This window comes from Aotus nancymaae, unplaced genomic scaffold, assembly GCF_030222135.1.
Source record: "Aotus nancymaae isolate 86718 unplaced genomic scaffold, 86718_ANA_hifiasm-v0.15.2.pri h1tg000008l, whole genome shotgun sequence".
Taxonomy (NCBI): Eukaryota; Metazoa; Chordata; class Mammalia; order Primates; family Aotidae; genus Aotus; species Aotus nancymaae.
The window spans coordinates 1,512,569-1,540,092 of NW_026988419.1; the positions used below are offsets into that span (position 1 = coordinate 1,512,569).

The 27,524-nt window shown below is 49.1% G+C and overlaps 1 protein-coding gene across 3 annotated transcripts in view; it reads right to left on the reverse strand.

Annotated features, from left to right (window-relative positions):
- INPP5D (inositol polyphosphate-5-phosphatase D) overlaps positions 1 to 27,524 on the reverse strand; it is a 147,517-nt gene that overhangs the window by 102,103 nt on the left and 17,890 nt on the right. For all 3 annotated transcript variants that reach the window (XM_064372881.1, XM_064372882.1, XM_064372884.1), the window contains exon 2: positions 26,994 to 27,057. In XM_064372881.1, the coding sequence (XP_064228951.1) occupies positions 26,994 to 27,057 (64 nt within the window). The remainder of the gene's footprint in view (positions 1 to 26,993; positions 27,058 to 27,524) is intronic.

A 27,524-nucleotide genomic window follows, 5' to 3' on the forward strand; every position in this document is an offset into this window, starting at 1 on the left:
AAGCACCAGGCTGCAACCCCTCCCCCAGGCCCTTGCTGTCCAGGGCTTGATGGCCCTGGCACGGCGGAGCTGGGCTCTGTCTTCTCCCAACTACTTCATTCCAACCAGCCCCAACTTCCCAAAGCCAGGTTCTTCGACGTTCCTCTCATCTTGTTTTGGGCAGGCTTCCCAGAAAGCCCTGGCATGGGCTTTGCCCCATTCCCCAGCAGTCTCTGCACTTGATTCTAAATCACCCCCTTCTCTGAGTTCATAGTCAACACACCCTTTGCTGCAAAAGACCTGAGCCCGTTGCTCAGACATCTGCCCTTGGGCACTGAGCCATTTCGCTCACGGGGAGATCTAGGAGAAAGCTGGGAGGTGTAAGGTTCCCTGTGCCCACCCAAGATAGCCAACGGGGGCCTGGAGTACCTGTGCAAAAGCCCAGTTTCTTGCCTCCCTGCAGGACAAACTTGGAGATGTAATTCACACTCCATAGCTCCTTGTGGGATCAGGCCAGAGTTGAGACTTCACCTGAAATCCCACCTGGGCTCACAGTGTCCCTCCTTTCCACTTTTCAGTCCTACCCAGGCTGGGTCCCCACCTACCCCCTGCCCACCCACCAGCAGCCCTGCCTACCCCACCCTCCACTGGGGAAACTCCCATGTTAGGCCAACTAACTCTCAGACATGGGCGTTCACTTAGGTCTTATTCCCCATGAGCCGGGATTCCCAGTGGGATGTTGAGATCATCAGGTCCCCAAATCTCTGCCATTCACTCCCCAGTATCGGTGCCATGGGAGTCAGGCCCATGCTTTCCTTGAAGACGTGAGCAGCTTAGAAAGCACTTTGAACCCCTCACATCAAAGGAGCTCAGGATGGAGGGCAGGAAAATCGATAGCTTTGGCTGATCCTGAAATGACAGCTCTGAAGTCTCTGTTAATGTCACCAGGATCAGAGCAAGGGGACAAGGATGCCAATACTCTCTGTCAGCAGGTGCTCTGCATGTTTGGATGGTGGAACCCTCATCTGGGAGCCTCAGGCCCACAATGAAGAGTCCAGAATAGGATGTGTCGTTGGCCATTAGAGTCACAGCTGACAGCTGGAGACTGTGCCTCATTCCCGGCATCACAGTGAGCTTTTCAGTTCACTGTGGGAAAGGTTTCTGCACTTTCTCCAAGAGCTCAGTGCACAGGAGATGCCCAGAGGATGAGGAAGGGAGCTGTGGCAGAAGGGCTCTTCCCTGCTGCAGGACTTTGCATCCACGTCCTTCATCATGGGCCCTTGCACTAGAGTGCGATGAATCTGTGTCTCTGCCCCACTGATGAGATCGGCCACGTGACTTTGGCCAATGCAATGTGGGCAAAAGCACCAGTTCTGAGCCGAGGCTTCAAGGGCACATCGGGTTTTTACTCGTCCTCCTGGGCCCCTGCAACCTGCCATGAGAAAGGACACCCAGGGAAACTCCGGTCCTTCCGCCTGGCCCAGGAATGAGGATGTTAGGCAGAGACCTAGACATGATTAGAGACCTGGAGTCCAGCCTGGTCCAGCTGAGTCCAGGAGAGCCCAGCTAGATTAGCCAACCACACCAGACCTGCAGACCCAGGAGTGGAAAATCAGCTTGCTGTCACTGAGTACTGAGATTTGAGGCTGTTTGTTATGCAGTAAGCACTGACAGATACACATGTGGTGGGAAGAATTAACTCTCCCCAGGGTCTTCCTCTTATTGAACCTTCATGACATACTTATCTTCATTTATCCACGGGGAAGCTGAAGCTATGAGAGATAAGGCAACTTGTCCAATGTCACACCACTTGTTTTATCATCAGTATCTGCCAATGGGGACAAATCCTCAAGTTCCACACGCTCATTCCCACAGCGACTGCTCTCTGACCTCCCTTCATCTCGCCCCCTGTGCAGGCCTTCAGGCCCCTGTGCACCCCACCATCTCTCCAACAAGCCAGAACCACACTGTGGCCCCCAGAGACACTCTCTCCATGGCACCCTCCAGTCCCTGGCAGCCCGTCCTGTGGCCCCTGCCCTACTCATTGGGATCAGTATCAGGATCAGCCCCAGGATCACCTGCTGCCCTGGGCGGAGCCGGAGGAAAGCAGAGCCGGTGGTCAGCAGCCAGAAGGCGGCCCGCACGTGGTCACTACCCTCTTACCGTGCCTTCCCCTCGGCTCATCCCCTGGCAGCAGGGACCAACACAGACCCAGGCCCTGCCCACGGTCCAGTGAGGGGCAAGACACAGAACCATAAACAACTATGATCAGGTGCAGATGCTTGTGAAGAGAAGACAGTGGCTTGGGAGGGTGTTCCAGGAGACTCAACCTGGTGGGTCAGGGAAGGATGCACCAAAGAAGCTACTCTGCAGCCGAGATGCTCCTCCTTCAGGGGGGTAGGAGGTGGTGGGGCAAAGAGACAGGGAACGTCCTGGCAGGCCAAGGGAGCAGCACTGTCAAAGCACAGGGGTAGACAGATGACAGTTTCCAACCACAGCCATGTCCTTATAGAGACCGAAGTTGCCGTCCTACCCAGTTCCCCGGGATCCCTTTACTGCTGCCCCCGCCCCTGCTCCCATCCCCATTTCTGGGGGCTCTGTTGCTTTGCTACCAAAGACCTGAGTCTGCTGCCTCAGATGACTGCCCTTGGGCACTGGAGCCACCATGCTCATGGGGAGATCCAGGAAAAACCTGGGAGGTCCATGTTCCCTATCCCCACCCAAGACAGCCAACAGGGGCCTGGAGTGCATATGCAAAAGCCCAGTTTCTTGCCTCCCTGTGGGACAAATTCAGAGGTGTAATTTACACTCCACAGCTCATTGTGGGATCAGGCCAGAGCTGAGACTTCACCTGAAATCACACCTGGCTTCTCCCCCTTCCCTGTCCTTTGTCCCCCACTCCCTTTCTGGTTTCTCCTGGGAGCCCTTCTTTCATGAATTACTGGCACCAAAGCCTAGGATCTGCTTCTGGACGAACTGGACCTATGACGGTCACTCTCAAATTCGATCCTTGCACTTGTCCATCTCAAGCCACTCCTCAACAGCTGACCAAAGGATTCACCCTCGAGTCCTCAACTCAAGCCCCTCAGCACTGGCAAAAAATTTGGACCCCCACTTTATAGAAGAGCTGATCAGACATGCAAACCATAGCTTCCTCTTCCTCTTCCTCCCCAACCCATGGCTCATGAGGACCATGACCATCCCTCCCTAAGCCTACCCCCCTGGCTTCAGCACACATCCAACCTCACCTTCTGTTTGCCCTGATCAGTCCCAAATCCTACTCTTTAGCAAGAGCTCTGTCCTGTGAGTCCCTGAACCAGCTAGAGGGAATGCAGGTGCCCTAAGGGTGACTAAGCATGCACAGAAACTCCAGCATTGAGGATGAAATGCTTTATGCATTTACCTCGATGTTAGGAATGAAGAAAAAGATGAATATGTTTTGAGTACTCAAACAGCTTCACTTAAGTTTCTGTTAATCTTCCCATTTTACAGATAAAGAAATGGGACAGGGTGCTGTGGCTCACGCCCATAATCCCAGCACTTTGAGAGCCTAAGACAGACAGATTACTTGAGGTCGAGTTTGAGACCAGCCTGGCCAACATGGTGAAATCTCGTCTCTACTAAAAATACAAAAATTAGCCAGGTGTGGTGGCATGCACCTGTAATCCCAGCTACTCGGGAGGCTGAGGCAGGAGAATCACTTGAACCCAGGAGGCAGAAGTTGCAATGAGCCAAGATCACACCACTGCACTCTAGCCTGGGTGACAAAGCAAGACTCCATCTCCAAAAAGAAAAGAACTACTTTTTTGGGAGAAGACCCTAGCCCTGGGCAGATTACCCCATTGGCAGGCAGCTGGGATACAGAAGGGCCAAGTGATTTGACCTGGAAGTGGCAGAGGCAGGACTCGAACCCAGGTCTCAGGTTCCTTCCTCTAAGCTCTGTGCTCCTGGACTCTGAAAGGTTGCCATTCTCAGTCTCTCTGCCTGTGTGTTCTGGTGACTTTGGCATGAGGCAAGCTTGTCCTGAACTCCATCCCAAGGACCTATTTACTGATGGATATTGTGTATTGCAAATCTCTCCCTTCCTACCTCAACATCTGTGCTGGATAGAGAAACCCAGGAGCATAGACCAGGACAGCCATTGTGGAGAACAATCAGGCACAATTTAGGCAAATTAAATATGAGCATATCCTATGACCCAGCAACTTCACTCCTGGGCATACACCCCAGGGCTCACTTTGGCCACCTATATGGTTGTCATTCTTTGTGCAGCAGAGATTTATAGGGAACCTGGATGCCTGTCACTGGGAGAGTGGACAGGTAGTGTGGTCAAGGCATACATGGGGTGTTTTGCAGCAGCCAGAAGCAACAACCTGCTGTGCACGCAGCAGCATGGAAGAATCTTACAAAGATCCTTTGGTGAAAAGGGGAAAAACAGAATGAAAGCTATGGTATCGTTTCAGTAAATTTAAAATGAATGCACCCAAAACAACAATACATGTGTGTAAGAACATATTCAAATAAAAAGACACCCACTCAAATGGTTTTCCAGGAAGGGGAGGTTATACAAGGGCAATATGGGGACAGAAGGGATTCAAACAGTTTGTAAGGACAGTTTGTAGTGGGAAGGCACTGTGGTTTTGATCACGTAGCCTGACTGTGAAAGACTGGTTCTTAGCTCCGCTGTGGCCTCTCTGATTTGAGCTGAATTAATCGCCAAAACATTCTGTGCTTCAGTTTCTTCCTCTCATTCTGGCCCATGGGGACAATCACCAAATCTGAAGCTTGGTGTGAGTGAAGCAGGCAAGGTGTGAGGCACTAGGGAGAGGCAGGGACTGGGGCCCATGGAAGAAATACCCCTTCAAAGGCAGGAGCTTCCACTTAGCTCCAGTTATAGCCCCTTGGGGTCACCCAGGCCTTGGGTTGCTAGAATTTTAAATTGTTCAGAAGATAAAGCTCCAGATTCTTGGGTTGCTAGAATTTTTAATTTTTCAAAAGGTAAAAGTCCAGATTCTTAGATGAAATCTCAGATTTTTTAATGTTTGCAACTAAGTTTTAAAACACCATGTTAGCTACAAATTTAAATCTTATCTCCACCACCAACTAGCTGTGCGATCTAGAGTATAGTGTTTAACTCTTTAAGACTAAACCAATTTCCTTATCCGTCAATGAAGATTCCGAGATCTACTTGGCCAAGTGGCTTAATGAACTAACGGGAGCCCAGGGCATGGCTCCCAGTCAGTAAGAGCCATGGTCACCACGGAGCACCTGCTCTGCTGACTGCTAATGGAGTATCAACTCCCATTTTTCAGATAAATAAACTGAAGCTCAGAAGAATGGACAGCTTGCCTCAATCACACAGTGAAGTAGGTAGACGAGCCAGGTAGAAAAAATATCCTTCCCAAATGTGATCACAAAGGAGAAGTAAAACTGAATTAACTATAATATAATATAATATGTTATCATATATATCACATATATAATATTTATATTATGCATAATATATAACATATATTATATCTGTACATCATATGTATCTATATTATATATTATATTATGCATAATATAACATAAATATTATATATGTGATATATATAACATATTATCATATATGTATATCATATACATAATATAATAAAAATATATGTATTAATATTAAAATTAATATTTATATTATATTATGTATTAACATATTATTACTATATATTCATATTTATTAATATATATTATTACTATATATCGATATATTACTGTATATTAATACTTATTAATATATTACTGTGTATTATTATTTAATTGTTGATATATGAAATATAGTAATATGTAATTATTAATATATAAATATATTAATAATATATAATAGATTATTATATTAATTGCATATATATTAATTGCAATAATATATAATAGATTATTTTGTTAATTACGTATATTAATTGCATATACTATGCAATTAATTTTATATTATATAATATATAATCTCTATTATATATCTATTATAAATATATATTTAATAATGATATAAAATATAATTATATATTCTAATTATTTAATAATTGGTTTTAATAATGGCATATTATACAACATATAATATACCATTAATTAAAATATAATATATGATATGTATTATAATATATCATTATTAATTATAAAATGTCTTATAAATAAGAGTTTAGGGATTAAAAGAGCTCTAAGAGAAGTAATTATTAATCTGTCTGACTCCTAATAGGAGCAACAGGCGTCTCTAATAAAGACATCTACAGTCCTAGAGGCAGGCAGATCCCGCCAGGGCTTGGCAGATGTGAGTTTATAACATGCATGCCCAAGGGGTGCTGGCACTGGTTCCTACAGGCTCAAATGCCAGTTTTCCAGGAACCCCAAGAGCTGGTTGCTGATGCAGCCACTTTGGTGGGAGCCGTGGTGAGAGTGCTTCCACAGCAAGAAATTGGCAAACACTACAAATCAGGCCTTGTTTTCTTCCCTGGAGAATTGCTTGTCCAGGATTTACCATGGCATGTGGTCCAGTGACATTGACCACCTGGGCAAAATCATCCCTTCAGTCCCCAGACACCAGACCTCCTGATACACTTGCCTTTCCTTCTGCATGGCCGCCATCTCCAGAAAGCAAAGTTGGATCAGGAAGAAACGCAGTTGGCACAAGATGGTAAGTGATTCGTTGGGGGTACGGGAAGGGGATTACCGTACAGTGAGGAAAAGCACGCTCCACTTAAAGATGGCAAAGGGCCAGACCAAAGGGGAAGCTTCCGCCTGCTTTAGGGGTAGGTAAGATTGTCTAAAACCAAGAAATGCCAGAAAGGGACAGTAACAGTGCAAGTGAAGTGACAAAGACAGTTCCTGCAGATACCAGGGGGGCCACCCAGGCCTTTGGGGAAAGGAAGCTCTAAGAGGAGCAGACAGGCTGCTGGGGTCGACACCACGCCTGCAGAGGAACCGAAAGTCACTGCTCGGTAGAACTGGGATCAAAGCCCAAGGCAGAAAACAGGCTGCGACGACCCCACCTTCCACAGAACCAAGCCTCATCCCAGAAAAGGGGGAGAGCTCTGGGTGAGCGAGCTTACCAGGGGTGCCCATGAGTCCGTGGGGGATGCTGAGAGGAGAGAGCCGGGACACCTGAGGGCAGGCCAGGGGGGATTCTGACTGTCACTGGGAGTAACATGGGCTGTTCTGGAGTTTACAGTGTAGTGAGCTTGACGTCCACCCCAGGCAAGAAGCTAGACGAGATTACTAACAGCATGAGCTGTGAGGAGAGGCGAAGCAGGCGCTGGGCGTGAAAATCAGCAGGAGGCCCCTGGGAACACACCGGGTCAGCTAAACCTGTTTACCAGTGTATGGTTGCTGGCCTCATAAATTAGGTAATTGGTTGCATCTGATGAAAATTGTAGCTCAATGCCCTCCAGCAGTCAGGTGGGTGATGTAAATGAGTGGAACAGGCTGGGAGTCAGGAGATAGGCGAGGTAGGGATGGTGGCACATCGAAGAGAAATGCCCCATTGAAAGGAGACACTTCCACTCTGATATGGTTTGGCTGTATCCTCACCCAAATCTCATCTTACATTGCAACTCCCACAGTTCCCATACGTCGTGGAGGAACCCAGTGGGAGGGGATTGAATTATGGGGCAGGTCTTTCCTGCACTGTTCTCATGATAGTGAATGAGTCCCATGAGATCTGATGGCTTTAAAAATGGGAGTTTGCCTGCACGAGCTCATTCTTCTCGTTTGCCACCATGTGAGATGTGCCTTTTACCTTCCGCCATGATTGTGAGCCCTCCCCAGTCACATGGAACTGTGAGTCCATTAAACCATCCATTACACCTCTTTCTTTTGTAAGTTGCCCAGTCTTGGGTATGTCTTTATCAGCTGTGTAAAAACAGACTAATACACACCCCACTGCAGTTACATCACCATGGAATAATCAAGGGTATCAGATCTTCAGATTTTTCAAGGAAAGCTGAAAATCCAGATTACTATGAAGAAATATCTGAATTTTAAAAAATGCTTGTAACTGGTTCATAATTTTTAAAAATATGGGTTGGGTGAACAGAACACTAAATCCAACATAGGGACCACCAGATTGTGATCTTTAATCTGATATCTATAAGTTTCCATACAGCATTTTGTGGGTTTCATTTGTGACTTCGTTGTTGTTGAAAAGCATATGGAGAGAGATGCATCTGGCTGAGGGTACACCGGTGTCCGTCCAAGACTCCAAGACACAGGTATCTGTGCTGTTTGTTCCTCCTCTCATCCACATCCACAATTCAGATGAGGATCCAGGAGGTGGGCCTTCCAGTGTGGGGCTGCCACCAGCTAGAACGATGGCACACATGCGAGGTGCCAGAGCCAGGATGAAACTGACCTCAGTGATCTGGAGTATTGGGCTGTTCTAGCCATGGTAAGTTTAGGACAAAACAATCTAAAGTTCCAAGTCTAGGCGGGGGTGCGGTGGCTCACGCCTGTAATCCCAGCACTTTGGGAGGCCAAGGCGGGCGGATCACCTGAGGTCAGGAGTTCGAGACCAGTCTGGCCAACATGGTTAAACCTCGTCTCTACTATAAATACAAAAATTAGCCGGATGTGGTGGCACATGCTTGTAATCCCAGCTACTCTGGAGGCTGAGGCAGGAGAATTGCTTGACCCCAGGAGGCGGAGGTTACAGTGAGCCAAGATCACGCCACTGCACTCCAACCTGAGCGACAGGGTGAGGCTCCATCTCCAAAAAATAAAAACAAAGTTTCAAGTCCAGCTTAGCAGGAGCACATGTGAAAAAGACAACAGTGTCTTAGTCGACAGCAAATACATTGTGGAGCTGGACGGCTGCACGGACACCCCCGGTGTCACACTTTGTGAGGCTGCACTCGTGGAGGAGCACCCAGTGGAGGGTCAGTGCACCCTGCAGGCCTTGGGTTCTGGGGCTCCCTTTAGGAAGGACAGACACCAGGTTAAGTGTGTCATGGGAGGGGCATAGGGGATGGCCTGGGGTTAGGAGGGGCATGCGGAATGGCTGAAGTAACCCAGAGGGTTTGCCTGAAGAACCTCAAGGGAGACCTGCCTGGGTTTCCAAACAGCTGAGGCTTCCAGGTGTCTCCTGAGGGAGAACCGGAATCCAGGAGTGGATGTCATCAGGAGGCAGGTTTCCGCCCTATTTAAGGAACACATTAAAGATGACCAGAACTGTCTAGAGATACACAGGTCGTGGCCTGAGAGTTTTCTGGTGTCTGGTCCTGGCCACTCCCCCAGTACCACGTCTTACCAAACAGGAAGCCCACAGTGGGTTGAGCTGGTTCAGAAGACCCTGTGGCTGACCACTGGCTAAGCTTGCCAGCTCCCAGCCACGGTGCTGGTCCCATTTGGGCGCCATGCCGTGGATGCCTGTCTCTCGGCACTCCTGTCACAGTCCTTGTCTTTGACTTGCATCCTCCTCCTGGAGCAGAAACATCCTTGGAAATCAGAAGTGAGACAACCAAGGCCGGGCATGGTGGCTCATGCCTGTAATCCTAGCACTTTGGGAGGCCTAGGCAGGTGGATCACTTGAGGTCAGGAGTTCGAAACCAGCCTGGCCACTATGGTGAAACTCCGTATTTTAAATCTACTTAAAATACAAAGTTGAGCTGGGCATGGTGGCACATGCCTGTTATCCCAGCTAATCAGGAGGCTGAGATAGGCTGAGGCTGAGGAGAATCACTTGAACCCAGGAGTCAGAGGTTGCAGTGAGCAGAGATCATGCCACTGTACTACAGCCTAGCTCGAACCTGGGAGGTGGAGGTTGCAGTGACCAAGATCACGCCACTGCACTCCAGCGGTGACAGAGTGAGACTCTGTCTCAAAAAAAAAAAAAAAAAAAGAAGTGAGACAACCAAAAGCTCATGCCACTAATGCGCAGCATTGCGAGGTGGGTCCCAGCCAGTATGAAACAGAGCGGAACAACTCCGCTGTCCCTAAATGAGTTGCACTGGAAGGAACAGACAGTCAGCCATTATTTGCACACAATAAAAGTATGTACCTAGAGAAGCCAAAAGAATGAATTCAGACACTATTAAAATGAATAAGAGAATTCAGACAGATAATTAAGAGTAACCTACAGAAACTGTCACTTTCCTAGACACCCACAAACCCTAATCAGAAAATGTTATGATGGAAAAGGACGATTCTGTTTGCAAAGGTAATTAAAGCTACATCACACTCAGTAACAGGGCAGGTGTAACAACTATGTGGAGAAAGCAGAAAAAAAAGATATAAAAGAAAAGCTGAATAAATGGAGAGAGAAACCATGATCTCAAATGGAAGGACTTGATGTTATAAGAACATAAATTATCTACAAATTAGCCTGTTAACTAAATGTAATTACACAAAATTCAACTGGAATTTTTAGAGAACTTGACAAGCTGATTATAAAATTCACCTGGAAAAAAAAAATCAATGGCCACCAAGGACTAATGAGAAGAACAATAAATGGTAACTTAGTCTGCCAGACAAGGAAACACAAGAAAGCCACAGTGACTAAAACCTATGCAACTGGGACAGGAGTAGATTAGCCTACCAATGGAACAGGAGGAGGCGTTTCAGATCAGATTAGGACATTAGCACATGATACCATGGCATTGTGAATCCCTGGGAAAAGAATGGGCTATTTAATAGGGTGTTGGCTATCCATTTGGAGGGTAAGTTATCATCCTTATTTTATACAAAACATAAAACTAAAGAGCTAAACATAAAAATACATTAAAAATTGTTCGAAGGAAATAGTATTTTCCCTGGATAAATAATAATGGGATGGGTGATTCATGAAACTCAGAATCCGTAAATGAAAACATTTGACTACCTAATAGTTTTAAACTTTCACATGACAAAATGCACCAAAAACAATGTTTAAAAAAATTGCAGGCTGGGGCCAGGTGCAGTGGCTCAAGCCTGTAATCCCAGCACTTTGGGAGGCCGAGGCAGGAGGATCGCCTGAGGTCAGGAGTTCGAGACCAGCCTGGCCAACATGGTGAAACCCCGCCTCTACTAAAAATACAAAAATTAGCTGGGCCTGGTGATGCATGCCTGTAATCCCAGCTACTCAGGAGGCTGAGGCAGGAGAATCACTTGAACCCAGGAGTCAGAGGTTGCAGTGAGCAGAGATCATGCCACTGTACTGCAGCCTAGGCGACAGAGCGAGACCCTGTCTCGAAAAAAAAAATGCAGGCTGGATAAAATATTTACAGTATAACTTATCCCAAAAATTAATATACAATGCACATATGAAAATAGGCTTAGTGTCATTTCTTTTGAGACAGGATCTTGCTCTGTCACCCAGGCTGAATTGCAATGGTATGATCCTGACTCACTGCAGCCTCAGCCTCCTGGGTTCAAGTGATTCTTCTGTTTCAGTCTCCCAAGTAGCTAGGACTACAGATGTGTACCACCACCACTGGCTAATTTAAAAAAAAAAAAAGTTTTTTAAAATTTTTGTAGAGATGGGTTCTTCCTATGTTGTCCAGGCTGGTCTTGAACTCCTGAGGTCAAATGATCCTCCTGCCTTAGCCTCCTAACATGCTGGGATTACAGGCATGTGCCACCCTGCCAAGCCATTAGTGTCATTTCTTTTTTTTTTTTTTTTCTGAGATGGGGTCTTGCTCTGTTGCCCAGGCTGGAGTGCAGTGGTGCCATCTTGGCTCACTGCAACCTCCGCCTCCTGAGTTCAAGTGATTCTCCTGCCTCGGCCTCCAGAGTAGCTGGGACTACAGGCACACACCACCAGGCCGGGCTAATTTTTGCAATTTTAGTAGAGACAAGGTTTCACCATTTTGGCCAGGCTGGTCTTAAACTCCTAACCTCAGGTGATCCTCCTGCCTTGGCCTCCCAAAGTGCTGGGATTACAGGCATGAGCCACCACGCCCAGCCTAGAAGTTTTTAAAGATTGAGTAAAATCAATTTTATTAATATATTTTATTTAACCTAATATGTCCAAATGTTAAGATTTCAATGTGCGATAAAATTATCATGAGATATAGAACATTTCTGGGGGGGTGGGAAGCCATGTTCTAAGTGCTCTGTGGCCCCATGTGGCCTGTGGCTGCAGCACTGGCCAGCACAGCTGTAGAGAATCTTTTGGGCGCTACCAGGGAGGGGACCAGGGCAACATCTGTTTGTCAGACCCCAGGGAGAAGCACAGGGCAAACGGGCCAGGAGGCAGAGAAGGGCGCTCAGGAGGCACTTAGAGCGTGTTCTTCTGCCAAGGGCGTGCAGCCTGAAGCCACCGCTGGCCAGGTGACAGGAGAGAGCCAGTGGTGGGGCCCAGCTCTGGATGTCACGACATTGTTATTGACAAATTTTTACAAATCTTTTCACCCCAAAATTGAGGACTGTCAATCTCTAACAAATGCCTCATTGAACATTTGATGTGCTTAACATAAAGTCTTCTTTTTCTTTTCTGAGACAAGAGTCTTACTCTGTCACCCAGACTGGAGTGCAGTGGTGCAATATCAGCTCACTACAACCTCGGGTTCCCGAGTTCAAGCGATTCTTGTGCCTCAGCTTCCCAAGTAGCTGAGATTAAAGGCACCTGCCACCACACCCAGCTAATTTTTGAATTAGACAGAGACAGTTTTACCATGCTGGTCAGGCTGGTCTCGAACTCCTGACTTCAAGTGATCTGCCTGCCTCAGACTCCCAAAGTGCTAAAATTACAAGCATGAGCCACCTCACCCGGCCTTACCATAAAGTCTTGAAGACTATTTTTAAGATGTCAAATATATTCCAGACTCTAAAGTTACATTTTAGAGAAACATATTTACATTGAGTTTCTCAAGAAGGAAGGCTTATTTCCATGTCAGGGGATTTTACTTCTGTTTTATATTTTCGATTTGAACTTCCTCACCCTCACTTACTACTTTCCTAAGAGAAAAAGCAGAAATTATCAATATGAATCTGCAGTAATCCTTCTCCCATCCAGAAAAAGAATAAAAAGATTAGACAGGAGAGGAATGCTGTGGCCCCTCAAGCCACGTGAAGGGGAACCTGACTTCTCGAAGCCCTCAGACTGAAGGCTGCTTGTTGCTCCATTTCTCTCGAGACAACGTTCTTTAATTTCTCTTTGTTTCTTCTTGGGTAACCATTTTTATCTCATGTCAAGAGAGAATTTCACTCATGCCTTTTTCATCCAGCAGGAATCTACTGAGCCCTGTTAGATGCAAAGTGTCAGGTGGTGCTGAGGAAGGAAGATGGCTGGGGGGTGGGGTGCTGGGGTCTGGGGGTGGGAGGCGCCTCCGGCTACCTGGGAGCCACAGACAGTGATGGGCCTGGGGCACCTTGGCCTGGCTCAAGATGAAAGAAGGGACAGGAGGTTGAGGGAAGAGGGATGCTGCTGGCGAGTCCAAGGCCTCCTCCACCTCCCACTCAATGTTCGCCTTTGAAATGGCTGTTTCCCTCTGCCACATGGAGGAAGCTCATCCCCCTCACTATTTCCATTTCCCCTTTCCTTCTCACCCCAAGCAAAGGTCCTGTATTTAGCATGCAGCTCTGTTTAAACTCCTCCCTTTGAGAACGTAACCACACATCTTTTGACACCGCACATATAGAGAGCATTCATCATTGCACAGACTCACGGATGCCAAAAACCTGCGCTAATCATCAGGTTTCAAAAGCCTTCGTGATTCCACTGGGCCAGGAACGCGAGCAAATCTTCCATTTTCCCCATTGCCCAGAGCCCATGAGGGATATTTTATCCTTCATTACATATCCCCGAGACTCTCTTCTTTCCAGCTTGCTTCTTTTCGTAAAACTCTTGAGGTACTCTGGGGAAGACAGAAGTGACAGCTGGCAGACAAGCCTGGAGTCTCCAGCCCTGGGAGCAGCCTGCAGAGAAGCTGCCTGGGGGGCAGAGCCTGGGGCGGCTCCCTGATGAGCCTGGCAGCTCGGCTCCCAGATACTCAGGCCGCCCTGCTCATCCCAGACCCAACGCCTGCTGTGCCAGCCTCGCAGAGCTGATGATGAAACATCGGCCCTGAACACCCACAGCCTGGGAGGCTTCGTTCATCTTGTTATCTGAGAATGAATCAGATAATTTCAGAACAGGAAGGCTTTGGAGGTCTCCACTCCTTCCCTCCTAGGCCTTTCCTACTTTGTTTGTATTGCAAATATACTCCTTCATTCAATCATGTAGCAAATACTCACTGAGCATCTACTCTGTGCCAGGCATTCTTCTGGTGCTACAGAGACAGTGCAGAGAAGATAGACAAGGTTCATCCTTGTGGTGGAGACAGATAATACATGAGTGAGTCAAGACATAATCAAGATAGTTGCTGTGGTAGAAAGAATAACAGCCTCTGCCTCCAACCCCTCCTGACCTTTGGAACCTGTGGCTGTTATTTAAGCACGGCCTGGGGGAGATGAGGTTGCTCATGTGCTGACCTTGAGGTTGGGAGAGGAGCCTGAATTATTCAGGTGTTTTCAATCTACTTTCAAGCGTCCTCCTAAGGGGAAGAGGGAGGCAGAGAGAGCCTTAGAAACAGCATCATGAGAAGGACCTGACAGGCCATTGTTGGTTCTGAAGACAGAGGAATGGGCCACGAGCCGAGGAATGCAGGTGACCCCTAGAAAGCAGAAGAGGCAAAGGCAGGGATTCCCCCAACGCCTCAGGAAGGAGCACAGCTCTGCCAAGACCTTGATGTGAGCCCAGTGACAGTTTTTGGATTTCTGGCCTCCACAACTGCAAGATAATGTATTTGTGTTGTTTTAAACCCCCCGTTTGCCGAAATTCGTTATAGTGGCAATAGGAGACTAACCCCCTCACAAACAGCGGTAAGGGCCATGGAGAAAAAACAGGAGTACAGTAAGGAGCAGCCATGGGACAGGGCATGACATTAGATGGGGAAACCTGGGAAAGGGCCTTGGAGGAATTCTGTGGGGCAGCCAGCCACGTAGTGACCTGGGGGACAGAGTCCCAGGCACAGGGCAGGACAGCTGCCAAGAGCCTGGGGCTGGAAGGCATTTAGTGTTACAGGAGTAAGTGTCTCCCTGGAGCCTTCGTCAGGGGAGAGAGCAGTTCTATTGCCTGGTTTCCCAAGCAGCCAGTGGTATCTTTCTTGCAGACTTTGGAGTTACTTTTTTTTTTTTTTGAGGCAAAGTTTTGCTCTTGTTGCCCAGGCTGGAGTGCAGTGGCACGATCTCGGCTCATTGTAGCCTCTGCCTCCCGGGTTCCAGTGATTCTCCTGCCTCCTGGGTAGCTGGGATTGCAGGTGTGCACCACCACGCCTGGCTAATTTTTGTATTTTTAGTAGAGACAGGGTTTCACATGTTGGCCAGGCTGGTCTCAAACTCCTGACCTCAGGTGATGCACTTGCCTCAGCCTCCCAAAGTGCTGGGATTACAGGTGTGAGGCACCGCGCAAGGCCCCAAGTGACTTTTTTTGGCCAGTGAAGTGTTCAGACCGAGTGACTTTTAATCTGCTTGTTGTAATGTCTGTTTTGTCTCTTTAAAGGCTGGGACTATGATCTTGCATTCTGTCCTTGTGTCTGTGTGAGGTGCTGAGAACTCTTTTTAGGGTCTTCATAGCAAATGTTTGTGAGAGATGTTTGGCTTTTGGAAAACACATTTCTCCATTTCAAGATTTCAGACCCTTTTTCCTGCCAGTCATGAGGGGCATAAATATGGCGGGGAGACAGGGTGGGCACCCTGATGGCCACCGGCCTGCCAGGCTGTCTTGACTCAGACAGGAAGAGTAGAAATGAAGGAACTACTCTTCCATGGCGAATCTCTTTATAAAAATCACTAACTGCTCGTGTGTGGATTAATTCAATATTTGGGAGAGAAATTTGGATTTTTCTCTCCTGGAGTTGTTCAAAATGAAGTACAGACCGCTAAGAACGGGGCAGGTTAAGGTTAACCTCAGAGGTTTGTGGGCACAGAGTCGGCTATAGAAGTCTTCTTCCCAAGCCAGGTCCAGCTGGGCCTTTCATTCAGGGGATAACAATGCATCCTCTGTCCTGTGCCCAAGGGCAGACACTGGGGTGACCGAGATCCTCACCCTTGTTCTCAAGGCCCCCCACACCTCACTGCGGGAGGCAGACACCCGGCTACCTACCACCCCACAACGTGAGGATGTGGAAGCTGAGGAGGGGATTGTTTGGAAGCACAGAAGAGGGAGTGGGCTTCTCAGAGGGTTTTTTGGAGGCAATGGCTGGGCCATTCATTTCCTCCCACTTGAGGGGAGCTCCTTTCACTGTAGAAGTTTCCTGAGACCTTCCACTTCAAGATGTAAAAATCTGGGGATCTGAATAAATGCATGAGCTGTCGGGACTCTCTAAGCTGTCATTTTGACCTTTCAGGAATATAGTCAGGAAATACGGCTGTAATGCTAACTGGACTTGGCTTAAAAGTAGAGTCATCTTGGGTCTCATTCAGGAAGGATAATGGCTCAAATACTGCAACGCCCTTAGCCGATTCCATAGCTGGGGAACCTTCAGTGGTTGGAGAAGCAAAGGCCACTAGCCTTCATGTGAGGCTCACCCTCCGGCCCAGGGCCCAGGCAGCTAGGCCCCTCCAAGGCTAAGAGCCAAACCCAGGACGTTGGCAGTGCCCTGGCTCTGGGGCCACAGCACTGCTCCAGTGACGTCCCTCTTCTGTCGCAAGTTTTTGTTTGTTTGTTTGTTTTTGAGACAGAGTTTCACTCTTATTGCCCAGGCTGGAGTGCAATGGTGCCATCTCAGCTCACCGCAACCTTTGCCTCCCTGGTTCAAGCAATTCCCCCGCGTCAGCCTCCCAAGTAGCTGGAATTACAGATGTGCACCACCACGCCTGGCTAATTTTGTACTTTTAGTAGAGATAGGGTTTCACCATGTTGGTCATGCTGGTCTTGAACTCCCGACCTCAGGTGATCCGCCCACCTCAGCCTCCCAAAGTGCTGGGATTACAGGTATAAGCCACCAAGCCCGGCCCTGTCACAAGTTTTATGAACCAAGCAAACAGTGTTATCTCATCTGAGCCTTTGTTTCCTTGAATTTAAAATGAGAATAGTAATCATAGCAACAGTAGTACTAAACCCTTTCCCAGGATTAAAGATGGCAGATGAAGCGCCTAGCTTCTGACAGGGGTCAGTAAAGGGGAACCAGGGCAGGAAGGGATAATACGATAGGCCCCAGGTGGGACTTGTGGGGCCCTCCCTCTGGTTCCTCCTGTGTCCTCAAGGCTCCCTGCTTTTTTTTGTTTGTTTGTTTTTGAGACAGTCTCACTCTGTTGCCCAGGCTGGAGTGCAGTGGTGTGATCTTGGTTCACTGCAACCTCTGCCTCCTGGCTTCAAGCGATTCTCCTGCCTCAGCCTCCCAAGCAGCTTGGACCACAGGCACACACCACCACGCCTGGCTAATTTTTGTATCTTTAGTAGTGACAGGGTTTCACTGTGTTAGCCAGGATGGTCTCGTCATCCGCCTGCCTCGACCTCCCAAAGTGCTGGGATTACAGGCGTGTGCCACCATGCCCTAAGGCTCTCTCTTATTGTCATCTGGTGGAACCCCAGGCACCCACCCTTGCCCTCACCCCACCTCTGTCTTCCTCAGTTATTCAAAGTAGTGGTGACATGGGCCCAGTGAGCAGGCACAGGACAACCCCAGTTCTCAGAGGGTCCCAAGGCAGACACAGGGTATAGGGGTCCTACTTGGTGCCTCCTTCCTCCACGGCCCTCACTCCTGGGTCCTGATCCAGGTGCATTCATCCTCCTCTCCAAGGCCCCTCTGGACAACCTTGCTGCCAATCCCAGGACTCCTAAGTTTTTTGTGTCCCAAAGTCTCAGCCCTTTCTCTCTCCCCAGTACCTGGTATCCCCAGTTCTTGACCAGTCACAAGCCAAGGCCTCTGCTCAGTGACCCCGCATTGGTGTCAGTGAGTTGACTGGCCTCTGTGCGTCCTCGCCATATTAAAACAGTCATCCATGGAGTTATGTGTCAGACATGAGCTGCGTATTTACATAAGCCATCTCCTTTAGTCCTCAAAACCTCCACAGGAGAGAAGGACTGCTGGCCTCCCACTATTTCTGAGGAGCAAACAGAGCCTGAGAGAATAAACTGCTTCCCCAAGGGCACTAGGACAGTACATCACCCTTAAGACCCGAGGAAGAGCCTTCTCTGGAAATGCAGCTGCTGGAACTTGATCGGGACATCTCGGAAGCATCGGCAGCCTCCATGGGCGTTTTCAAAAGGCAAGGCCTTCATGAATCAGGAGTGAAAATCTCAAGAAGAGGAGAAAAATGAACAAACGACAGGGCCAGTGACACAGAGACCAGCCAGGCAAGGCAGGCTTGCAACAAAATGAGAAGCTCAATTCAATGCTGAAATGAGAATCCACTTTGAAGGGAGCTACAGCAGAACTGAGTCCAGAAAAGAGAACCCTTCCCAAATGCAGAGGAAGTTGACCAAGACATGAAAAGCAAGTCAGTAGATAACGGTGGGTCCCGTGGAGGCCAAATTTAAGATTGATAACTGCAGCAAGGGCTAGAGAAATCATAATTTTTTTTTTTTTTTTTTTTTGAGACAGAGTCTCACTCTGTTGCCCAGGCAGGAATACACTGGTGCGATCTCGGCTCACTGCAATCTGCCTTCCAGGTTCAAGTGATTGTCCTGCCTCAGCCTCCTGAGTAGCTGGGATTACAGAAGTGTACCACCACCAAACCCGGCTAATTTTTGTATTTTTAGTACAGACAGGGTTTCATCATATTGGTCAGGCTGGTCTTGAACTCCTGACCTCATGATCCGCCTGCCTTGGCCTCCCAAAGTGCTGGAATTACAGCCATAAGCCACAACGCCTGGTGATAAATCATAATTTTAAGTGAAACCTGTAACACTTCCTAGCTTCTTAATGGTGGCAGAAAAGTTAATTCATTCAGTAAATATTTATCGAGCACTCACTATATGCTAGGAATAGTTCTAATATAGACAATAAATAAATCAATACAAAAATATATTTTAAAATATAAAATCGGATAGTCACAAGTGTCACAAAGAAAAGAAAGGAGAGTAAGGGGTTAAAGAGCAGCAGGTGAAGGGTGGGGCAACTATTTTTCTGGGACAATCAAGCAAGGCCTCTCAGAAAGACTTTCTTTTACTTGGTAAACCCTAAGTGGCCTCTTGCAAATCTGACAGTTACAGACAATTAGACCCGGAACCTGATCTTGAAGGGCAAAGTCAAGATGAGAAGTGAAACCATTCTGCAATAAGCGAGTAATCAAGATGTCTCCCCAGCACACGGAGATTGTTAAAATACTGATTGATTTTTGTGCTTTTTCTGGTTAGGGCTGAAGAAAGAGATACTGAGCCCAGGGATGTCTGACAGGAACACAAGTCATTAGGAATGTCTGGGACCCAGCTACAGCGGCTCCCAGAAACATGGCACAGGCTAAGGAGAGGGAAGACCCAGGGACCATGTTGCCAGACCATGGCTCATGGGCATTTGGTGCAGTGAAACTCAATATTCAATTTGATATTTTCACTTTTCTGCTTTGAAATTTCCCTAGGATAGTTTAAACCTTTGTATGTTAGGACACTTTTAGCTGTTAGAAAACCCTAACTCAACTACTTGAGCAGATAGGAATGAATTAACTCACAAAACAGAAAATCTAGAGGCAGGGCAGATCCCAGGTTGCTTCATTCTGTTCAACAAATTCAAGGGCATCATCCAGGACCCAGGTTCCCTTCTCCTTTTGTGTTTTGGCCTCACTTGCCAGCTACCTCTCCTCATGGTTACAAGGTAGCAGCAGAGACCCAGCTATCTCATCCTATGGCAGCTTCCAAAGGTAAGAAAGAGGCTATCTTGGCCGGGCATGGTGGCTCACGCCTGTAATCCCAGTGCTTTGGGAAGCCAAGGTGGGCGGATCACCTGAGGTCAGGAGTTCAAGACCAGCCTGGCCAACATGGTGAAACCCCGTCTCTACTAAAAATACAAAAATTACGTCAGGTGTGGTGGCTTTCACCTGTAATCCCAGCACTTTGGGAGGCCGAGGCAGGTGGATCACGAGGATAGGAGTTTGAGACCAGCCTGACCAGCATGGTGAAACCCTATCTCTACTAAAAATGTAAGAAATTAGCCGGGCATGGTGGCACACACCTGTAATCCTAGCTACTTGGGAGGCTAAGGCAGAAGAATTGCTTGAATTTGGGAGGCAGAGGTTCCAGTGAGCTAAGAATGCACTACTACACTCCAGCCTGGGTGACAGAGCGAGATTCTGTCTCAAAAAAAAAAAAATTAGCCAGGTGGGGTGGTGGGTGCCTGTAATGCCAGCTACTCAGGAGGCTGAGGCAGGAGAATCACTTGAAGCCAGGATGCAGAGGTTGTAGTGAGCCGAGATCACGTCATTGCACTCCAGCCTGGGCAACAAGAGCAAAACTCTGTCTCAAAAAAGAAAGAGGCTATCTTATCCCTATGTCTGTTTTTAAGACAAATAGACCTTTACTAGCAACCTGCAAAGCCCTTCTCTGCACACCTCATTGGTTCCACTTGCATCCGATTCCCCGTCTGAACTTATCAAGTACATGGTACAAGTTGAGGTCAGTTCTGCTTTGGGTGAAAAGGAGAGGAAACGGACCCACGACATAGGGCAAGGTGGCCCAGAAGGCTCTGGAACATGGAGAAGCAAGGACAAAGGCTCAGTGGGGATGTGGAGAAAATAGTCATGTGGAGGTAGAGATCACAAATGGCGTGGATACTCTTTCCAGAATTCTCTGAAGGACTTGGGACGGGATCAGGGATCTCGCAGCCACATAGGAGGGAGGGGCTGCTCAGTCACAAGGGCATGTGTGCCCCAGGAGGCTAGAGAATGAAGGGAGGCTTGGCTATCTCGAGGGATTATGAGAAAGATGCCAGAAGACCTGGAATAAAAATTTACTCAGAGACCTAACTGAAGAAAAGTCTTTTGAGTCAAAGAAAGATCTGAGTTCGCAAAGTGAGCAAGCCGGACACATTCCAGGTACTATCCATGAACGGAAAATGATAAAGCAGGAAAAGAATTCCCTCCGGCTTCAAAGTAGAAAGAAAGAAAAAATGGGTCCCTCTACTGGAACCTGCACAACTTTGGCCTTGGATTTTGTGCTCAGAACTATTCATAACACTATATTCCTTTTTTTTCCCTTGAGACAGAGTCTTGCTCTATCACCCAGGCTGGAGTGCAGTGGTGATATCTCAGCTCACTGCAACCTCTGCCTCTCAGGTTCAAGCGATTCTCCTGCCTCAGCCTCCCGAATAGCTGGGATTACAGGCGAGCACCACTACGCCTGGCTAATTTTTGCACATTTAGTAGAGACGGGGTTTCACCATGTTCCCCAGGCTGGTCCCGAACTCCTGACCTCAGGTGATCTGTCTGCCTCGGCCTCCCAAAGTGCTGGGATTACGGGCATGAGCCACCCTGCCCAGCCCATAACACTACATTCTTGAAGACAGCGCTGTACCTCGTATAGGATGTTGAGCAAACAGTTGGTTCCAAGAATTTTGTATCTATCGAATTACCTCTTGAATGTGTAGACAGCTAAAGGCATTTTGAGATATTCAGAGGCTCGGAAAATAGATCTGTCCATATTCTGCAGTAGACAGAAAAGCCAATTCAAAACACAGGCTTCTAGAAGGTGAGTGTCAGGGCATAAAGGAACCCCTCCTGCAGCATGGACCCCCATGGGGCCCACTGTCCTCGGCGTGGCTGTGGAGCCCACACAGGGCCCTGGCCGTGCGAGGCCTCTGTGCCCTGAGCCTTTTCTGCGTGTCTTGTGCAACTTCAGGAAGTGTGTTAGAGCCACATCCTTTGCCCGGCGGCTCAGACGGAATCTTTACTTCACTCGGTGACCACTCAGAACAGTAACAGCTGCCACTCGCTTCCTGAGCTTAATAACAATGCTCAGCCGTTCACCTCCCGGACGCGTGTGACGGAACAGCTTTTAGAAAGTTGTTTTGTTTTTCCTCTCCAAAAGCCATGCCACCCAGAGCTACGTGACAGCCACCGTCAGGGACCAGGGACTTGAGTCACGAGCGTCTCTTCTTTAGAACTCACCGGAATGACTCAGGCCGCTGAATTTTTCTTCCGAATTGGGAAAGAATAATGAAAGGGGTCTATGAGATAGATATTTTCTAACTCTCTCTTCATCTAAACTTGCATTAAAACCTGGGGGTGTGGCCAGGCGTGGTGGCCCACGCCTGTGATCCAGCCACTTTGGGAGGCTGAGACGGGTGGATCACTTGAGCTCAGGAGTTCGAGACCAGCCTGGGCAACATGGTGAAACCTTGTCTCTACAGAAAAATACAAAATTTAGCTGGACATGGTGGTGCACACCTGTAGCCCTAGCTACTCAGGAGGCTGAGGTGTGAGAATCGCTTGAGCCTGGTAGCAGAGGTTGTAGTGAGCCGAGACTGAGCCACTGCACTCCAGCCTGGGCTACAGAGTGAGACCTCGTCTCAAAAACAAAACAAAACAAAACAAACAAAAACACCTCGGGGTGCTCCCATCTTGACTCAATCAACACCATAGATACAATCTCAACCTCAAGAAAAGACAGGAAGTTCACAGAGAACATTGACGCGATAGGGGATCGTGGGTAGTTTTCATTTTCTGCTCTATTCCTCTGGTGGGAAGGATGTCGGAAAGGACTCAAGGGCCGACAGGTTGTAGGATGGAGTGAAGGGTCCCTTTTGCTCACCTGGGCCCTAGGTTTGAGACAGCCATTTATGCGACACGTCTGAGGCTGCTCCAGGCCTCCCTGGCCACCCTGGAGCTGGCCCATGACAGCCTCAGACTCTTCCTTACTCTCCCAGGGAGGGGCTGTTTCGAAGGCGGCAGCAGCCTCCCAGCTCAGCCTGCAGTCAGCAGCTCGATGGGCACCGCTTCTCTTAGGGGAGAGTCACTTCCCTTTCCAAGTCAAGGAAGGAGTCTGGGCTTTACAAGAAACCTGCTCTCTTGGTGTGGGACAGTCAGGCCTGCGGGGCTGAGCCATCCTGCCTTCCTCTGGCCTCATGCAGGGCTCAGAGCACTGCCCAACCCTCCCCCAACCAGGACAAGCAGTGCAGGCTCCAGTTCAGAAGGTTCTCAGGGTTTGAGTGGCACAGCAGCTGTTGAGCAATTTCAGACCCCACTCAGGTTCCTGAAGACACGAAGCCCACAGACCAAAGAGCAGAGCCATGGGAGATGGAACTCCAAAATTTGTCCCTCCTTCCCCGCCACTCCCTGCACTGCCTAGAATCCTCTAAAGCACCTCCAGCTCCCTGCTCTCTCCACCCTCCCTCCCTGCAGCTTCCTCGAGCTGGGAGGTATGCGTGTGATCTGTACTTTCCAGCAGTTTCCTGGCAGTCCTTGCCCAAGGCCATGTGGTTGGCCAGATTGGACTTGAACCCCGATCCCAGCTGGGATGGAGTCTGCTTTCATCCTAGGGGTGCCTCGCTGATTTACCAGAAGAGACAGATGCCACCTGAGATCAAATATTATCTACAACTGTGTGAAGGACAAGAGGCCCAGCTCTCTGAGAGGCCACATTGCCCTGCCTCCCTGTCCCTCTGGGCAGAGTCCTGGGCCCATCCTTCCCCAGGGGACTCCAGCCAGGCTTAGAAACACCTTCTAGGCTGGAAGGAAGAAAGCTCAGCCAGGGAGGCCTGGAGGCCTAGCTGTGAGCTCCAACTTCCACACTTCTCAGCAACACTCATATTTAGAACAGGGGGGTTGGATGAAGCTACAGTTTGCATCCTGCCCTCCCATCTCGGATATTTTTTAAGTCTGTGAGAGATGGAGTGAGAGAAGAGAGTCCCCCAGGTGAGGTGGCTCCTTTCCCTGATTGATACGAGACTGGCGTGGGTGTGACATGGGGGCCACGCCATGAAGTGGGTCTGCAAAACTGAAGAGGAGAGCTTTGGTGTTGACAAGAGAACCGAAGTCCCAAGGAAAAGGGCTCAAGTTACTAAACTCAGAAACTATAAAAGCCTTTCAGGGCTTCACTTGGAACGCGTCAGGCCAGATTCTTATTTTTGGGAGCCTCACGTTCTGGTGGCACTGAACAGACTCAGGTGTCAGGAATGAGTTATTTAGAAACTGTGGCTAAGCTCAGAAGAGACTGTGAGGTTTTGCCTCAACATGAAAAGAGGAACTCGAGTTAAAATAGGCGGTGATCAATAACTGCTGAAGCTTCTCGAAGGACTCTGAGTATGCCTAATTGGGCGTTAGCGTGCACTTGGTCCTCAGGAGACATCTGCTGTCATATACTCTCGGAGGTAGATTGTCATAGGTGAGTCCACCTATGAGAATCCTATGAGAATTCCCCTTTAATTCACCTTAAAGGGGAAACCTCTTCAGACCACCTATACCCACAGCTCCCTGTACTATGTCGGCTACTCAGGAGGTCACAGGCCCAGGGCCGGGGTCAGGAGCAGATATGTCCAGCAGAGCCACCCTTCTTCTGTGAAAGCTGCCTGCCTGCTGCCCTCGCTGAGTGGAGGCCTTAAGGAGCCACGTTGCCCCCATGACTCTGTCCCCATCTCTGAGTGGTAGACGGGGGCACCTGCTCCGAGACGGCCGATCCGTACACAGACAAGCAGCTCCTGAGTGGCCCATGCAGAGAAAGCCATGGGGGCTGAGCCATCAGACTCCCTCTTAGGACTGGGGACTAAGAAGGGAAACTGCTGGAGGGGAAGAGCGGCCCCCCAGAGAAGAGCTGAGCCACGGGAGAAGCGGCATGCAGACCCCATGCTCTTCTGGTCCCAAGGCCCTAGGACGGCCTTCTCCTTCCTGGCTCTGCACATGTTCACAAAGGCCGCCCGCCCCTTCCCCCTTGCAGAGTCAGCCAAGGCGAGTTTCTGTTCCTGGTACCCTCGAAGCCCGATGAGGCCCCGGATTTCATCAGCAGTTCCCAGGGTTACAGGACGTCACAGCAGAAAGAGTGTGGTGATGAGAGAGGAGCAAAGCGGAGACGCAGGCCACGTTTACCGGCCGCGGGCGCCAGCGCCACTAGAAGCCACAGAGTCATGTCTTTTCCAGTCATACTTAAAGTTGTCTTCACTTTGAAGGAATAGAAGAAACCACAAAGGGAAAAAAGATCAAAAGCATCGACCAACTTTTAACTTAAGAGAGTTTGCCGACTCCTCTCGGCAAGCCACCTACCACAGATGCCAACTCTGCCAGGAAAGCTCATGCCCTCCTAGACTTGGAAAAAATGGTAGAGGGCATTGGTGCCAAGCGCCTGCCCCAGATAGGCTCCCCTCAGCTGGTCACATCCCACACATGGTGAAGAGCCCATGTCAGAGAGACACTCCCATGGCAAATAGCTGCCAAGCGCTTGAAGCAACGGTCTTGTACTAGGTGTGCCAACATCTGCTCCTGGCTACTGCTAAGAACCAGGCCAAAGCTGTGGGTGCCCCAGCCCGGCAGAAAGCCTTCCAGCAGATGCGCCTTAGAGGCTGCCGTGGACGCAGGGGCAGGAGGATGAGGCAGCAAGGCCAGCCTAACTACGCAGGGAGTGGTCCCACTTGAGCCCGAACTTGCAACTCCCAAGGAGGCCTTGCAGCAAACAGACCTACACCGGGCTGGATTAAACATACCCCTTGGGTCTCTCTCTCTCAACCACATCGATCCTCGAGGCAGTTCCTTTGATCCCCATAAGCCATCTTCCTGAGGGGTGTTGTGCTCACCATGCTCTCCCTCTTGACACATTTCTGGTGGGGGCTTGCCCCCAGGGACTTGCCCGTGATCTCCCCCACCTTGAGCCCAGCTCCCTGTCTACTATTGCATCCTAGTTCTGCACAAAATGAATCATTCCCTTCAAGCTTTGAAGCCGACCAGTGTACCCGGCTTCTCCTCTCCCACTTATACTTTCTTTTCAACCAAACTCCTCCAGTGCTGACACTGCTCTTCCATGACATGAAGTCCAAGCCTTTGTCGGCCCTGGATGTTCTGCTTGGGACATGGCTGCACTGCTGTGCCTCTTACCCTGGTCCCTGAGAGCTGAGCATCACACACACACACACACACACACACACACAACCCTGCTGGGGATGTGGAAACTTAGTCTCCTTCTTTCTTGCTACCCCCATGTGCTCTTCATGCAGCCAGATAAGAATAGCTTTCCTGCCTTCCACAACACTCAGCTGTCACATTTTGTGGCAAAACAAAGCCTTTAGTAAACTGTGCTGAGGGTGGCCTTCCCGGGCTTGATGGGTACAGCTGATTTTTCTTTTTAAATTTAACTATGGCCGAGCACGGTGGCTCACGCCTGTAATCCCAGCACTTTGGAGGCTGAGGAGGGCTAGTCACTTGAGGTCAGGAGTTCGAGACCAGCCTGGCCAACATGGTAAAACCCCATCTCTACTAAAAATACAAAAATTAGCTGGGCGTGGTGGCAGGCATCTATAATCCCAGCTACTCAGAAGGCTGAGGAAGGAGAATTGCTTGAACCTGGGAGGTGGAGGTTGCAGTGAGCTGAGATGTTGCCACTGCACCCCAGCCTGGGCGACAAGAGAGAAACTCCATCTCAAAAACAAAAATTAACTGCACGTTTTGCACATTTTGACTTCGCATGGTGAAATCAGATGCTGTGAGCATCAGCCTCAGACAGAACAGAGATCTACATATGGAAAGGCACTGTTCTGTGCTTGCCTTCCAGCCCCTCCGAACACGCGGTCTGTTTCTCCTGCAGGTTCACCTCCCTCCTCTCCCTCCTGAGCCACTTCCTCTCTCTCCTTTGAGAGACTGAAGACAACAATCGACCAAGCCGCAGCCCCTCCTTTCCCTTCATCTCTGGGCAGTCTGCTTCACCTTCGTTTCCTCTCACACCCGTGGACACAAATGCCCTGTGGCATGCGACTCCACCATGCCACAGAGCAGGGTCACTTGGAGGGCCACAGTTGACCTGCTCAGACGCCCCACGGATGTCTGGGAGGAAGCCGGGCTCAGCCCAGCCACCATGTCCGGCGACCTGCGCACAAGCTTTCTTCCTCTTCGTTTCTACCCTTTCTCTGCCAGTACACGCTGAAGTCAGGTTCAGATTTCTAGGTTTATAAAGGACTCACCTGAACAGTGAATTTATCATCTTCGTTGGGCAGAATTCTGTACGTGTAGACGCAATTCCGATACCTGAAATAGATCAAAGAGTTTATTAGAACCCATGCAGGAAAACCCGGTTTCCTCCTAACTGAAAAGACACGACTTCCTGACACGGCTTGACGAATCTAGATACAAAGTCTCTGAATTTTGGAGCTGACCATTCTCCGAGATGGAGGTGAGCCCTGACGTCCAGCAGTCCTGGACTGAGGCACTCTGATTCTCCCATCCCTTCTGCACTTAGCGAGCACCAGGAAAAGGTTGGGGGGTCATTTAGGTGGGGACCTAGCAGCCACAGGGTCTGACCTAAAGGAGTCTGCCACTACGGAGGGCTTTCATAACCTCTTGGCTGCCAAGAAGACAGAGCAAGAGGGGGTGTTTGAAGAAGAAACACAACTCCAGTGGAGCCGAGCAGCATGGCCTGTGGCTAATGGGAGCCGGAGCCAAGCAGCATGGCCTGTGGCTAATGGGAGCCGGGAGCAGCTGCAGGGGGGCCACCT